The 14,752-nt window shown below is 41.7% G+C and overlaps 1 protein-coding gene across 1 annotated transcript; it reads left to right on the forward strand.

Moving 5' to 3' along the window:
• The first annotated feature begins 9,993 nt into the window (after nt 1-9,993).
• Nucleotides 9,994-13,316, forward strand: FGF23 (fibroblast growth factor 23). The gene is made up of 3 exons (XM_009971879.2): nt 9,994-10,216; nt 12,260-12,363; nt 12,879-13,316. Exons 1-3 carry the CDS (start codon nt 9,994-9,996, stop codon nt 13,314-13,316), a joined length of 765 nt encoding a protein of 254 aa, XP_009970181.1.
• Nucleotides 13,317-14,752: the final 1,436 nt, after the last annotated feature.

The raw sequence follows: 14,752 nt of genomic DNA on the forward strand, positions 1-14,752 counted from the left end.
TTTCTTATGGAGTCTGTATATTTGGATCTTCAGTATTCTTAAGGACCTTAAGCACACCAGGAGAAAGAATACACATTTTTAGACAAGACACGCTACCTGGGTAGGCAGGTCAGCAGAACTAGCTATGCCAGTGATGGACAAACTCTAGCACAGGGTAGATTTCAGAATCTAAACAGATAAACTGCAGCCTTTCCATGCCAGCTCACCAGAAAATAACATTTGAAAAGGCAACGACTACTGCAATAGAAAATATGGGAAAAGGAAAGCGACGTGTGGATGCCACATTCTGTAACTCTTGAGCAAATCTGTAGACATTGTGTTGCAGATTTTAAAGAGAAACTTGCAGATTTCAAAAGAAGACAGGACAACATCAAATAGGTTTTATTTTCTAGACCCCTATAATAATCAGCATACAGGTCTACAAGCCACTTGGGTGACCCTGAAATTTCTTTTGTATTAAATTTCTAATGTATGTTTGCATTCTGTACAACCTCAGTTTATGTTGAGCTGGTCATCAGCTGTCATGAAAGTGTTAACTTGAATTCATTTCCATTCTTCTCCCAGAAGTGGAGACTGAGAGATGAAAGGACCATGGAGCAAGAAGTCTTGAAGTGACCCCAGTGTCAGAGACATAATCATGTTCAGGATAGGCCGGTGGGCTAGCCAGCCTCTGGCATGTAAGAAGGCCCATTAGGGCTGTGGAAGGGATAATAAATAAGACTTTTCTTATTTAAAAAAAAAAAAAAAAAAAAAAAGTGTTAAGTTCCATTTCTAAGTTTTTTTTTAAAATGTCAGCCAGTAAATCTTTGGCTTTGGAAAACTGAGCAGTTTGATGAAAGTCCAAAACTTCAATAAAGATGACAAAAACAGCCTGCTTGTCTTTGAAAGAGAATGCATTTCCCAACCAGCCCTGGCACGGCATCAGCTTGTGCCAGCTGTGAAAATGGCCAAAGATCAGTATGACCCCAGTGCAGGATCAGTGTCCCAGCAGCTGATGAACTTGTGCATCCAGGGTGCAATGTGTCACTCAAGTTCCTCCTTGCCAGCAGCGTGACAGGCTGAGAAAGCAAGAAGAAGAACTACTGTGTCTGCAACACACAAAGAAATATTGTAGCTGCAAATCTACCTGCAAAGTCATCCTGTGATGGAAAACCTAAATCAGGGGCAGAATTCAAGACCTATCTTTGCCAGGTTTCCATTCAATCTAATAATCCTTGTCTATGTGCTCCAGGTGCCCCCATCACAGGAATACCTCAACAACAGACCCCAGCTTCTGAGCAAAGCTGAGCCGACACAGTTTTAGGCTAAAAAATGAAGTCGTCGTTATTTATGTTGCCCTGACCTTTACAAGGTTTGATCTCCATGTTGCTTTAAAGGAATCCAGAATCATATATTAGTCTTGCTTTCTGCTTTCCTTTCATTAGAAGTACTGGGTACGCGAGCAATGCTTGGCTCCGTCATAGGCTGCTTCATTTACTGTTCAGGTTTTCAGGTTAGAAAATTACTCCTAAAACTTATAGAGCATATGTTTCTTGAATTAAGTTTTAGCTTCAAAGAGATCCCACTAAAAAATAAGCCTCAGGGCTAAAGAGCAACCCATGCAACTGTACTGAGGCAATTCTAAACACACCAGTCATGTGCTATGTCATTACTGTGCACAGCAGAAGGACCCTTGGCTGATGATGAGGTTGTCAGCATATTTTGCTTTTTGACAGTTTCACTGCATTCCCTCTTTGCATTTTCCAGTCTTTATTTCTTTAACCTTAAGCCATTTAATCTTTTCTTCCAGGAGACAGGATTGAGTGAAAATGTGAACTGAAGAGATTGCAGTAAATTTAAAACTAGGCTAGAACAAATATTATCTATTATCATCTTCAGTATAACAATTATCCAATCAGTTTATTGGAAACTGTCAATTAATGCAGTGGCATATATTATCATACCCAGTGTCACAGAAATCAGAGAAAGACTTAAGTGGGAAGAGGCCCCTGGAGGTTTCTAGTCCAAGTTGAGATAACAGCAGCACCAACTCCCAAGCTCGACCAGCTCCCTCAGGACTTTTTCCATTCAGGTTTTTAATATCTCCAAGGCCATCCGCTACAGCCACTCTGGGCACCTGTTTGATCACTGTCAGGAGAAGAATTTTTAACTTCTCTCCAACCGAAATTTCCTTTGCTGCAATTTGTGACCATAGCGTATTTTACCCTAAATTACTGATATTTACTCTAATGAACTTTAATATACAGGTTTTGTACAGAAAGTGTACATTATAGAGCAGACTGTTTGAAAGAAAGCACTATCCATGGAAGTGGATGGGAACTAATTCACTCACATTTTTCCTTCTTTTTTTTCCTGACTAAGGGAAAAAATACATTGCATGTTCTGCTCCTGCTTTTTAATTCTAATTCCAGCTTTTTTCAGTGCTGTTCATTAACCTAATGTTACTCTGTTTGGTTTGCAAACACTACTCAGAAATACTTTATAGCTGCATTTCAAATCTGTCAGAATCTTTGGTAATATCAGTGTATCTTTTAAATCTTGCAAGGCTGTTCTTTGTTTCTTTAGGTCTGAAATCGAACTGATACTGGAGAGGTCCATTTTTAAAATGTGATCTTTTCTTCAGAAAAAAAATCAGAACTTGCATAATCACTAAAACTCAGGTGCAAAGCTGTGGAGATAGACTGGTGAGATGAGACTGCCTAGACATAATCTTCACTTCTATCTAGATCAGATAAAATATCATTGCTGTAAAGTTGAAAATTTAAAGGTTGTTGATAGCGTACTGAATTTTTCCTCCAAAAAAAAACCAGATTTGGAAACAAAATAAGAAAACTGTAATTAAAAAAAAAGAGTGTCTTTTAAAACTTCTGCTTGTGCCTATAAGGCTGCCATCTCCATCCCTCCTAGCCCGGCTGTATAAGGGCATGTATTTCTCAAGAGTAAACTCATATTGCAGCTGAGAAACCAAATGCCCTTCAAAGACGGCAAGTAGTTTGCCATGCTAGCAAATTACATTTCACAACATTGGACTCCAACTTAAGTGTCATCAACCCCCACAGGTTTTTACAAGAGACAAGGAGTTCACACATCTACAGTGTCTATAAATCTGAGTTGTCTATTTTGTGTGTGTTGATGTGTAGGAGAAAAAACCTTTCCTTGACCCATTCGATAGCAACACCGTTTCAGCAGTATTTGGCTATAAGGGTTTGGGGTCAATATACTGGTCACACTCAAACATCAAACATGATAAAATCATCAAGAAATTTAAGTTCCCTTCAACACTGAGCACCCAAATGCTTCTGTTTCAAGCCTGAAAACCAGCACAGGACAAGAAGGCTTGGAAATCCAAGGATGGATTTCTATCTACACTTGCTGTGTTTCCAGTACTGAGAAGAACTGAACAGAAGCAAAAGATAACAGAGCTGCTGTGGGCAAAATGCTTCACAAACAGCAGAGTGCTGGCCATTAGAGTGTAACCAAGAGGAGCCTTTCAGAGGCTGCTTTTTATTTCTTTGCTCCCTTCCCCTGCAGATGAAAGGGAAGAAATTATAGTTACCTTACTGTTGGATTGTTTGGTTTTTGTTTTTTGGTGTTTTTTTGTTTTGTTTTGTTTTTTATATTTTTTTTTTATTAAAAGGAACTTCTTGATTCTTTGCCTACCTGATGTTATTGCCTACCGAGGTGCTTCAGCTACTGGCTCAGCTGTTGTTTGTCTCTGGGGTTGCCTGCCAGGGCTCTGCTGCCCATGGGGGTCCTCTGCGGGCTCTGCTACCCTGGCAGTTGACCCCCCAGCCCGCAGCCAACCTGCTAGGCAAAAGCTGCCTGACACACGCTTAACATCCCTCTCATCTCAAGTGCAACATGTTAAAGAGCATTTGGTTATACTGCATTAGGGAATATAGGAAACAATGGAGATGTATCCAGGGAAGAAAGAAGGAAGGGTCATGCAGTGAAACAAGGGATGGACAAGTGCTGCGGGTTCTAAATGTTGGGCACATGGATTTTATTTTACAGAGGATGGACAGAAGCAAAACAGGTTGGGGTCTGAGCAGCAAGAGCAACGGTCAAAGAATGCTCAGAGAAAGCATGGAGACATCTCCACATGAGAGTTCAGACTGAGTTGGGCTGTCTAGTTTTGAGGAGAAAAAACACCTGAGAGCTGTTACATGTATGTGTGTAGGAGCAGAATTAAGTCGAAACTCTTTCACTCTTATGGTGCCCTAGATGAAATTACAAATTGCACACTTGTAATTCAAGTGATGAAATTATGTATTTTTAAATATATATATACATACTTTAAGACACAGATTATCAGGAGAACTTGATATCACAAGACACTGAGAAAGGGCATTTGGTTCAACCACCTGCATCGCTCAAGCAGATTACCTCAGAGTTTGCCCATATACAAAGAGCGACAGCTACCACAGACAAGCATGAAAAGAAGTCTGTTTTCATGCCCTCTTCCTTCACTTGGTGTACCCCCTCACACCTATACCTCCCACCTTGATCACTTGCCCCCCACTTACTCCTATGCTGGGACCCACCTCCAGATCCCTCCTAACTTTTCTCTTTTATCTCACCCTAGGTCAAGGACATCCTCTTATCTACCTACCAACAAGCATACTTGGTTGTGTCCCTGTGCTGACCTGAGCTGTAGGAGAAGCAGGTCCCCCCACATGAAAGGGGCTTCCCATCCCCAAAGGAATGGGTGTCACAAACTGGAGACTCCATCTCAATAAACTGGAAGCATCTCTTTGGAAATGGAGGTCACCGGCAGCTCTCATCACAGATTGTAACCATTCTCTATTCCACAATACCTAAGGAAATTCAGACCCTTTAAAATGACAGAAACACTCTCTGTTCAGAAAACACAACCTTTTAGGGACTGCTTCTGCTTTGACTGGGAGCTCTGCCAAGGTTTACAGCTGGAGGAGGAATGAGGCCCTTCATTTCAGTTAGTTAGGACAAAACAACACAAACAGCATCACAAATGCCCATCTGGGACCTTTACAGGCAGGGAAGCCTGTTTTCTTATCTACCTTCTCCTCAGGATACAGTAAAGCACTGGAGCTTTCTCTTTCTGCCTGTCTTTGTTGCATTAAATATTGAAAGCTCAGAATCTCTAAAGCCACTGGTAAAAAGCTGTCCCCTCTTTTGGACTTCTGAACCAGAGCTGAAAGCTTATTCCAGTCTTCTGCTTGACTGGAAGGAAAAGTGCCAAGAAGACAGGCACTTCTCAGGAAGACCATACACTCCACATCCTATAGAGCAAGGCACTGAGGAAGCTACTCTATTAATACCACTGTCTGAGCTGCCTGTGCAGGTGACTTAGCACTTCTGAAATTGGAAATGGCTTTCCAAAATGTCTGCTACACAGAGAAAGGGTGAAGAGTGAAAAATAGAAGACCCAAAACAATATATTTGGCAAGCACATTGCAGAAACTGCTAGTACATGCTGCGGTCCCAGAGCCAGTGGGCTGTGCTTACCTCATTTGTTTCACGTAGGTGAACCTAGCCAGGATGTTTTCTTTAGTCGTGGGCAGTGTGACAAGAATGGGACATCCAAATAAGGTCACTCAGGATGTGTTTAACAACACCGGGTAAAGTCTGTGGCAAAGGCTCATGCACACACATACACACAGAGCATCCATGGCACATACCGTTGACTTAGTGCGTCATTATTCCTAGAATAACTTCTGGAGAGGCACTCCACCCTTGTATTTCCAATGCTGAAAATGTGATTGTCCCTGAGCCAGTTATTACAGTAATTTTAAGAAAGGGGAGGCAGTGGGAAGGGACCCTGATTTTTCTGACCTCTTTGAAGGGATGATATGCAAAGAAAATTTTTAAAAGCAGAGGCAGTTTCAAATCTGTCAGTCCAAACTCCCTCATGATCTTTGAAACAGCAGAGAGAGCAAGAGGCTTCCTGAGGCCATCCCGGATCCCCGAGTTCTGCAAAAGGACAAGCCATGCACCTGTTTAAATATAAGTCAATATGCTCTATTAAGCAACAGTGCTACAGGTGCTTCTACGTGATGAAAGGTAATCCAGCACTGTGAGGGAACGTGCACTTTTACTCATAGGAGAATCCTGGAAGGTAACCCCATTATATTGAGTAGGAAACTACTTTTTTTAACCTGCAAATTTCTGATGGTGCATAAAGCACTTTCAAGTGGTTTGCGACAGGTCACTGAGAGCAAGTCACCTGTAGTAACCTAAATTTGTTGTAAAAAAGTTTGCTTTTCCCTTGGAAGTCCTCTGCCGTTGGCTGGAGCGATTAGCAATAAGAGAAAGGAGTTACTTTGCTAGCAGCAGGATATGGGGTGACATATACGGTTGCTGAGATCAGGGTTTTACAGATCTGAAATGCTAAGCTTTGCTCAAAGAATGACCTAAAGCTGAAAGTCAAAGCAGTCAAAATGGGGGAAAGTCAGATCCTAGGCTGCTCCCATAACCCTAACTCAGGTCCTTCTGTGTGCAGTGTTGGGTATAATTTGCAGCTGAGTGATCATACTTAAATAAATCACAAAACCTTCCCCCCAGCGTTTGCTTAGTTCAGCGCAGGAAGTCGTTATGTGCATTTACAGATATTCCGTGCCCCGTGTCCTGCTTGCTGCGTGCCCTGGGCTGGCGCCCCTAGCACACGCTGCGCCAGCGAGGCGCGGGCGGCACGGGCATCGCAGTCAGGGCCCCCGGCCCTGCCGAATGCCCGGACTCATGGGCTTACCCAGAACCGTGCTGCCTCCGGAGCAAGGAGCAAGCAGGCAGCGGGAGCTGGGGTGAAGGCACGGCAGAGAGAAGGAGGGGAATGAGACCCACCAAGGGCCAGAGCATCGGTTATTTTCTCAAGCGAATTTCAGCCTGCAAGCTGGTGCCTCTCTTCCGCCTTTTCCTCTCAACCTCGTTTTGAAGGGAGAATTTCCTCACTTTACCTCAGTGGTTTGCGACATCCATCACAGTGGTACCTCCAGGCCTTCGCAGGATGCTTTCCAGCAAAGCCCTGTGCCACTGTGGCACCGGACACTGGCTGTGTGCCATCCCTGCCATGGGAAGTGGAAAATGGGGCAATGTGGCCACCCTGACCATAGCAATGTCCCTGCTCAGTCCTGAGGCATGGGCCAGACCTGCCCCTTCCCACCAGCGTGTCTCAGGCGCCACGCGTGCTCGCACGGCTGTTTTCACAGCATCCGTTTTCCATCCTATCTGCTTAAAAGTGTAGGCTCCTCGTAGGGGGGACTAGCCTATTTTCATGTTTGAACAAAACTCAGCACTACCTGAATTATCTATCCACTTGGACTAAGGTAGCAGTTAATGAAAATGAGCAGTTCTGAATTTGTGGAAATGTTTTTGGTCTTCAAATTCAGTTCCATTTTTTTCTTTCTTCTAAACCAAGCAAAATCTGTAAGACTCTTCCGCTTATTCTTTACTGAGAACTGAGAAAAGCTGTCTCAATTCATCAGACATCTCCAAACAATACAGAGATACAAAAAAGCAATATCAACATATGTGGCAAAAGTGGCAGAAATATTATTACTGATGCAACAGCATAACAATACACGAGGAAAAATGTCCTCATCACTTCTATTAGGCTAACAGACACAGCTGAAGAAGTAAACAAGCTGGTTACTTCATCAACAGCTGAAAGGGGTAGGAGGAGGTAAGTGGCATACCAAAAGAAGGAATAAAAAAGAAATGGACTGTTAAAAAAAAAAAAATACCAGACACAGTGGGCATTTATAGATTTAAAATAAACAAAATAAAAGTTGATGAAAAGGCAAAATTTGCATTATCATCCACAAAAGCAGATTTAAATAAATTCACATTAGCCAGCAGCTTAAACAGAACTCAGCAAAGTCTGGAGTTTTGCTGACCCAGTGGGAAACTTTTGAAAATGCTGAACAGTTTAAGCATGTGAAAGTAGTCTTTGCTTCTTTGACATATAAAAAAATGAAACAGTCACTCACAACTGGCATTTGCTAAAGTGGGGTTTTAATACATTTTTCAAATGTCTGAGAACTGTTTCTCTGCAGCTAGGGCACCAGAGAGATCAAATCAGTGCATGATGGCAAGCACAGAAAAATTTCATGATGAATATGAAATATCAAACCAGAAAATCTGTATTCAAGAAAGAATCACAAAAATTTCCAAGAGAACATGCTATCCTCTAAGTGCCTCTCACAGAAACTTTTGCAGCTGCTTCTGAAGTATACATATGCACATTCCCGTGGTAGCCTAATGAAAGGGAGCAAAAGAAAAACAAAACAAACAAGCAACAACAACAAACCCCAAACATTTGTTTTAATACCAGAGTGAAAGATATTGGTGGATAATTTCAACAATAGATACAGTACTTTAAAAAGGAGAAGAAAAAATAACCCTCCTTTCCTTCTAAGCTATATTTTAAATTAAAGCATTTTGGATGTTATAACCAGTAGAACATCTGTAGCTTGGACTGCTTCTCAGTGAAGACAGCTTTGTCAGTCTACTCAGTTTAAGATATGACCCTTATACACTTTGGCTAAAAAATGCTGTCATTTACACAGGTGTATATACACTGACGCAAGTCTCTAGATTTACACAGAAGAATTTGGCAGAGTTTTGCTAATTTTAAACAATAAAAAAAATCAGATCAACTTTTGCAGTTGGTTACGGTTGTATCAATCTATAATATGCTCGGTGCTGATGGCACTGTTCCACAGCTTGTTAATGAAACTAAGAATTTTACATACTGTGTCCAACTACAGACTGAAAACGAACCTAAGACTGTTACAATCAAAAACCTCAAGTTTCTTTTTTTTTTTTTTTTTTTTTTTTTAATATTAATTTATTGTTTGGTACTCTTTTCAGTTTTGTATTAATTTTTGAAAGAAACCTTGACACAGTATAGTTTTATAATTTGTTATTCCTATCATCATTGTTTTACACAGCATATAATACAGCTTTTTTATACCGTAAATGGAACCATATTTTTTTAAATCAGAAAATTTGTTTGTAAAGACACAGAACATTGGCAGGACAACTGAAAAGTAAGTGTATTATCTTGGAACATTTTTTAACACTGCTGTCCATTTATTACTTTTCTGCTTTGTTATGTCCCCTTGTGGTTCTTCCAAGCTTGCTTGCTATACCTGAAGTAATAAAAATGTGCCGATATGAGTGATTTCAGGTTTGATTCAGATCCTAGAACTACTAGCCATACTAACCAGTATGACTCTGCAAAAGACTGCCACCCAGATGTGCAATGTAGGAAAGAACATGCAGATTTTAAGAGTTTTACAGGTAATTTTCAGCTGTTTGGCCAACTTTAAATTATTTAGGTGACTTAAAATGAAACAGTAGAAATAAAAGGGACAGCTTATTTCAAGTAGGCTGTACTCCTATTGAGTCTCCTTTGCTTAAATGTAGTGACACAAATATCAGCCCAACAGGCTCACTGCTAAACTTACACCATAATAAAGGGCCAGGACAACCTAATATCACATTTTGATATGTTTGCAAAAAATTCTAGCAGTATTTGATGTTTCCATTGAATCAGAAACTGAGAGTGGAAGTGGGAATCTGGAAAGTAAAGATAATTCAGGTCTGAAGGGTCATTCCCTTCAGTAAAATTAAAGTGCAGTGGATTGCTCTTCCTGGATCTAACAGTAGGGGCGTGGGAAGCTTTCAGATGTCACAGGGTTGTAGATAACATTTGAACATATGATTAGCTTTCGTGAGCTGTCTTTAGAAACCCTACATTTTTCCCCCCGCACCTTAGGCAGAGATCCTTCCCTTGAGGTTTCGGGACACTTAAAATGTTGCTTTGACAAAAATCAAGGATGTGGAGAGGTTTTTCCTGTGTGATGTCATTTTGCTGCTCTTTATAAGCCTCTGCAGGAAAGAAGGGAACCTATCTGAGGATTCACACTCCAGGCACAGGTGACCAAGGGCAAGAGAGAAGCACAGCAGCGTGTCAAGTTGCAGATCCCGGCCACCTTCTAGGAGCGGCCAGCCATGCCACAGGGCAGTCCCTCCAGCTGCCTGGGGTACCTGCTGCTGGTACTCTGCAGCCTGAAGGCTACCCTCGCCTTTCCCAACTCCTCTCCGCTGCTGAATCCCAGCTGGGGGAATGGAGACCGCCTGATGCACCTCTACACAGATACAGAGAGGAACAGCTTCCATCTCCAAATCAATGCTGATGGCTACATTGATGGTGCTCCTCACCAAACCATTTACAGTGAGTAGCTTACGATGGACCCTCAGTCTCCATGGGAGCAGGGGAGGGAGAACAAGACTTTTGCTTTCTCATCGCCTATAGAAAATCTCCTCTCATTAGGCAGACAGGCAGAGGAGTATAGCTATGGGATGGAAAATACACATCATTATAAACCTCCTTCTGTTTAACAAATAAACAAAATCACTCCAAAGAAATCTGGTGGATGGGGAATTTAATTTCTTGCCTAAGAGAAGTAAAGTCCCATGGTTCCTATAATATTCTGCAAGCAAAAGTTACCTGAACTATCCTTCACTTCATGATTTTACCCACAGCTTCTTGTGGAAGTTCCTATTAGAGGCTGCTGATGACATCCTCCAAATAGCTACTTCCAGTTGCACTGACAGTATTACCAAAGGAACTGCACTGAGGAAACTCACTACAGCAGTGGTGGAAAATTGATAGCATCTGTAAAATCTGTATTTTGGGGTAGAGAGCTGACAACTACTAAAACTAACTCCAATGTGCATAGAACATGTATATGCAAAGTTCGATTATAAAGGGGGGGAAACTACGAAAGGCCAGACAGTCATAACAGAAGTGCTAAGCCTTTGGGGTTCATGAGAAGTAACTATTCCCTAGTGTAACTAAAAGGTTCTCAAATTGTCTCATCATAGTTCATTTACATGGAAAGCTGAAGTGTTTCTTCCTTGCTGAATACCTGTCCCAAACACTATAGTTAGTAGAAAAAATGGGGTTTTTAAGACTTAGGGTTCTTTCATAGCATTTCAAAAGTACTTTTCTTTTAGTAGCGCTCAGATCACTAGTAGCTGGGCATCATAAAGTCATGTTTATTATTATTGTTGCATTGCATCTTCTTCATACACTCAATTAAAAATGTAAGCATATGTAATGACAATTTTATGTAAGTATATAAGGAACAAAGGAATATTTTTAAAGTTATCATTTAATCAATGAGAAAAAAGGATCAAGCTCTGCTACTTTTAGGAATTACTAATGAAAAACCTGCAGGAACACTTGCACTGTCTTGTTATTCTTCCTGCATATTTAAAGGTTATATAAAACTCATTTTAGGTATGTTGGTCAAGAACCAGTGTGATGTTTTAGAGACCAAGAGACAGCAAAATATCACGTTTTTTTCCCTTATCTGCCATGAAGCAAATATACCAGTATTTGGAATGGTGAAGCAGGAAGGGTGAAAATCAGAAAATGAAAAGGGTCATGGAAGGGAAGGTGACTGAGTTTCTGCCAGGTCACCACGGTACCACTGGGTCACCATATAAATGAGAAGTGTAAGGTTCTGCACCAGGGCTGCAGTAACCCCATGCAGCTGCACAGGCTGGATGTGTACGGCACTCCTGGATAGGACCTGAAGGTCACAGCAGGCACCGAGGCAAACAGAAATCAACGGCACGCTCATTTTGAGAGGCAGGCAAACCACCTACTGTGGTCAGCAGCTCAGGGAAAGTTGTTACTTCCACCTTACTTCCCATCAGTGAAGCGGCTCTTGGAGCACTATAACAACCGCAGTTCAAAAAGGATGTGGACAAACTGGAGCTGGTCTGGCAGAGGGTTTTCAGGATGGTCAGGGGCCTTGAGCACCATCTATCAGGAAAGGTTAAGGGAGCTGGGCTTGTCCAGCAAAAATTAGGTTAAGGATAAACTAATACCACCGGGCAGTCACAAAGCTGAGGGAGACAAACTCTCCTTGGTAGTGGCCAGTGACAGAACTGAGGGAAATATGTCCCCACATTGTGGTTTGGGACTCCAGAGGGAATGTTAGGGGAAAAAAGTTGTCTTGGGGAGGTTGGTGCGGCACTGGAACAGGACACCTGGGGAGGTGGTGCCACCTCCATCCAGGGAGCTTTCCAAAACTCAGAGGGACAAAGATAACCTGATCTAGGGTGGGCAGTGGCCCCAGGTCCTGGGGAAGGTTAGTTCAGACCCCCCAGGCGACACTTCCAGACAGAGCATCTGCGGAGCTGTGAGGCAACGGTGCAGCGTTGAACTGGGTCCTGGATTTGACACTTTTGTTTTTCTATACAGGTGCTCTAATGATCAAGTCCGAGGGTGCTGGCTCAGTAATCATCACAGGTGTGAAGAGTGGGCGCTACCTATGTATGGACATGAAAGGAAACATTTTTGGTTCGGTGAGTGACTTTACTAAGACTCAAGGCTGAAAGGCAGGCGCATGGCTGGTGTGGTGCCTGTTTCCTCAGCTGGGGAAAATCTGTACAGATGCAGTAGGTAGATGCAGATTTAATTGAGCTGAGGACTTAGGTTAAACTTTCCTCTCTTCTTTGATTGTTTTAAGCTGTAGAGCTGACAAAAATCATCTGAGTTCCTACTTGGGTAAACAAGGGCAGAAAGAGATCTGGTGATGGACCAATCTGAATTCCTGCAGCAGTGTAGAGCCATGCGTTGGGAGTAGCTCAAACGACGCAGCCCTCTGAGAGAAAGCAGTGTTATCATTATAATACCTCTGCTGAAAACATGAGTGTGCATCTCAGATCTATATTTGACTGAAGCCTGAGCTGTCTGAGTTACAGGGCTGGCAGATCAGAAAAACACCTGCTGCAAGATCTCATACCTCTTTCTGTCTTTAATTGGCACTTGTCGTTCACCAAAGCCCTCTGCTCACAGCTGTCTTATTTTTTTCCCTAAGCATTACTTCAGTCAAGAAGACTGTGTGTTCAACCACAGGACACTGGAAAATGGATACGACGTGTACCAATCCCCCAAACACAAGTTCCTGGTTAGCTTAGGGAGAGTTAAACAAGCTCTCTTCCCTGGAATGAATCCACCACCATACTCTCAGTTTTTGTCCAGGAGAAACGAAATCCCTTTGTTTCGATTCAACACACCTGAGCCCCACAGGAACACTAGAAGTGCAGATATCGATCCAATGGATCCTCACCAGATCCTGGTCCCGCAGAGGAAGATCTCTGCATACGAATCTCAGTTGCAGCAGCAAGCAGACTTCTCCCACACACCCCGAGAGCCCATGAGAATCAACCAGAACGATGTGGTCAACCCGGATGACCCACACGCCATGATGGATGCCAGGAGGTACCCAAGTCCTCGCTTTTATATTACAAGATAACTGTGGCCCTGCCACCTGCAAGCTGAAGACATGGGTGAATATAATAGGCAAAAGGAACCGTCTAGCACGCTCAGGCTGAATGACAAAATGGCTATTAGAAACCTGAAAGACATTGGGAAAAAAAAATCCTTATTTCAAATTTTGTACTTACAGATGACAGTTACTGAGAAAACAAGTTGGACATTTTCCAGTTGGGGCTCTGTTTTACTGGAAAGAAGATACATTTTTGAAAAGAATAATACAAACCAAACATTTTAGGGTCTGAATCACCTTAAGTAGGCATTGGTGAAAGGAATTCACTTGAGTGAAATGAGAAACCGATGTTATGTTACTAATGTAACTGGGAAGAGACCTGCAGCATCTGAGATTCCAACAGAGACAGGGAATCCTCTTACGAGCACCATCCCTGGCTGTGCAAACACAGCAGACAAACCAACTGATGGTGTGTTATATTATTATATAAAAATTACTATATATGTTTTTAGCTGTTAAGTTGGAACTTCAGTCTCTTTTCATGCCCATATATGTCAAAAAGTGGCCACTGCTGTCATAGGAGCAGCACACACAGAAAACTGGAGTAGCTGACAGAACAACAGGACAGGATCAGTTGTTGTGTAAATGGTGATGTGTAGACGGTAATTTCTGACACTTACTGAATCCAAGCTGAGGTTTGGGGAAAAAAGACAAGAGTCTCACTGTCTCTCAAGTGCTTCTCTATCACACTTCTACATTCACTAAATTCTAGCATCACCATATGGACATATAATGAAGAGATATTCATTAGTTTTGTGTATTTCCAACCCAGAGAGAACTATCAGGATTACTAATAATCAATAGCATGTTAAACAGGATGGTTTGTTTTGCGCACTTCTGAACTATACAGGAGAAAAAAAATGCAAAAAATTATGCCTCATAGGTGTCCAACTATTAATAGCTCATGAAGACTCTCATCTAATGAGTGAAAATTAAGTTTGCATTTAGAAAAGGAGGATCTAAGTTTAGCATCCATGGTTCTATTTAGTTCTGAGCAGGTATCAGATGTTTTATACTTGTACAAGTGAAATTACTTTAATATTAATCAGGAGATATCTAATGTTAACAAAACCTTTTCCCTAGATTGGTATATGTTATGGGTAAGTTTACTTATCAGAAACTAACCTCTATATATACATCCAAAGTTTACAGATCTTTAGTTAAGATGCGGTATCTGCAGAGCAGAGCTTCTTATTGTAATAATAGAATTCACTACAGATTGACTGGTTTTAATGAGCTATATTAATTTCCACAAGACTCTGAGAATTGTGTGCATGCTTAGCGCTTTTTCTCCCTTATTTCTTTCCATTTGGATTCAATCTTCTTGTAACCTATCTGTAAATCCGTAACCTATAAATCTGTGTGGTTTTGAAGAAGCTATTCTTGATGTACTCTGCAGAAAT

Source organism: Tyto alba, unplaced genomic scaffold (assembly GCF_018691265.1).
Source record: "Tyto alba isolate M040663 unplaced genomic scaffold, T.alba_DEE_v4.0 Super-Scaffold_21, whole genome shotgun sequence".
Classification (NCBI taxonomy): Eukaryota; Metazoa; Chordata; class Aves; order Strigiformes; family Tytonidae; genus Tyto; species Tyto alba.

Bases quoted from the DNA above. Each gene is read 5' to 3' on its own strand.
- FGF23 (XM_009971879.2), top strand. From the start codon at position 9,994: ATGCCACAGGGCAGTCCCTCCAGCTGCCTGGGGTACCTGCTGCTGGTA. The intron at 10,217-12,259 runs GTGAGTAGCTTA...TTTTCTATACAG, and splicing joins TCCTCACCAAACCATTTACA to GTGCTCTAATGATCAAGTCC. The intron at 12,364-12,878 runs GTGAGTGACTTT...TTTTTCCCTAAG, and splicing joins AAGGAAACATTTTTGGTTCG to CATTACTTCAGTCAAGAAGA.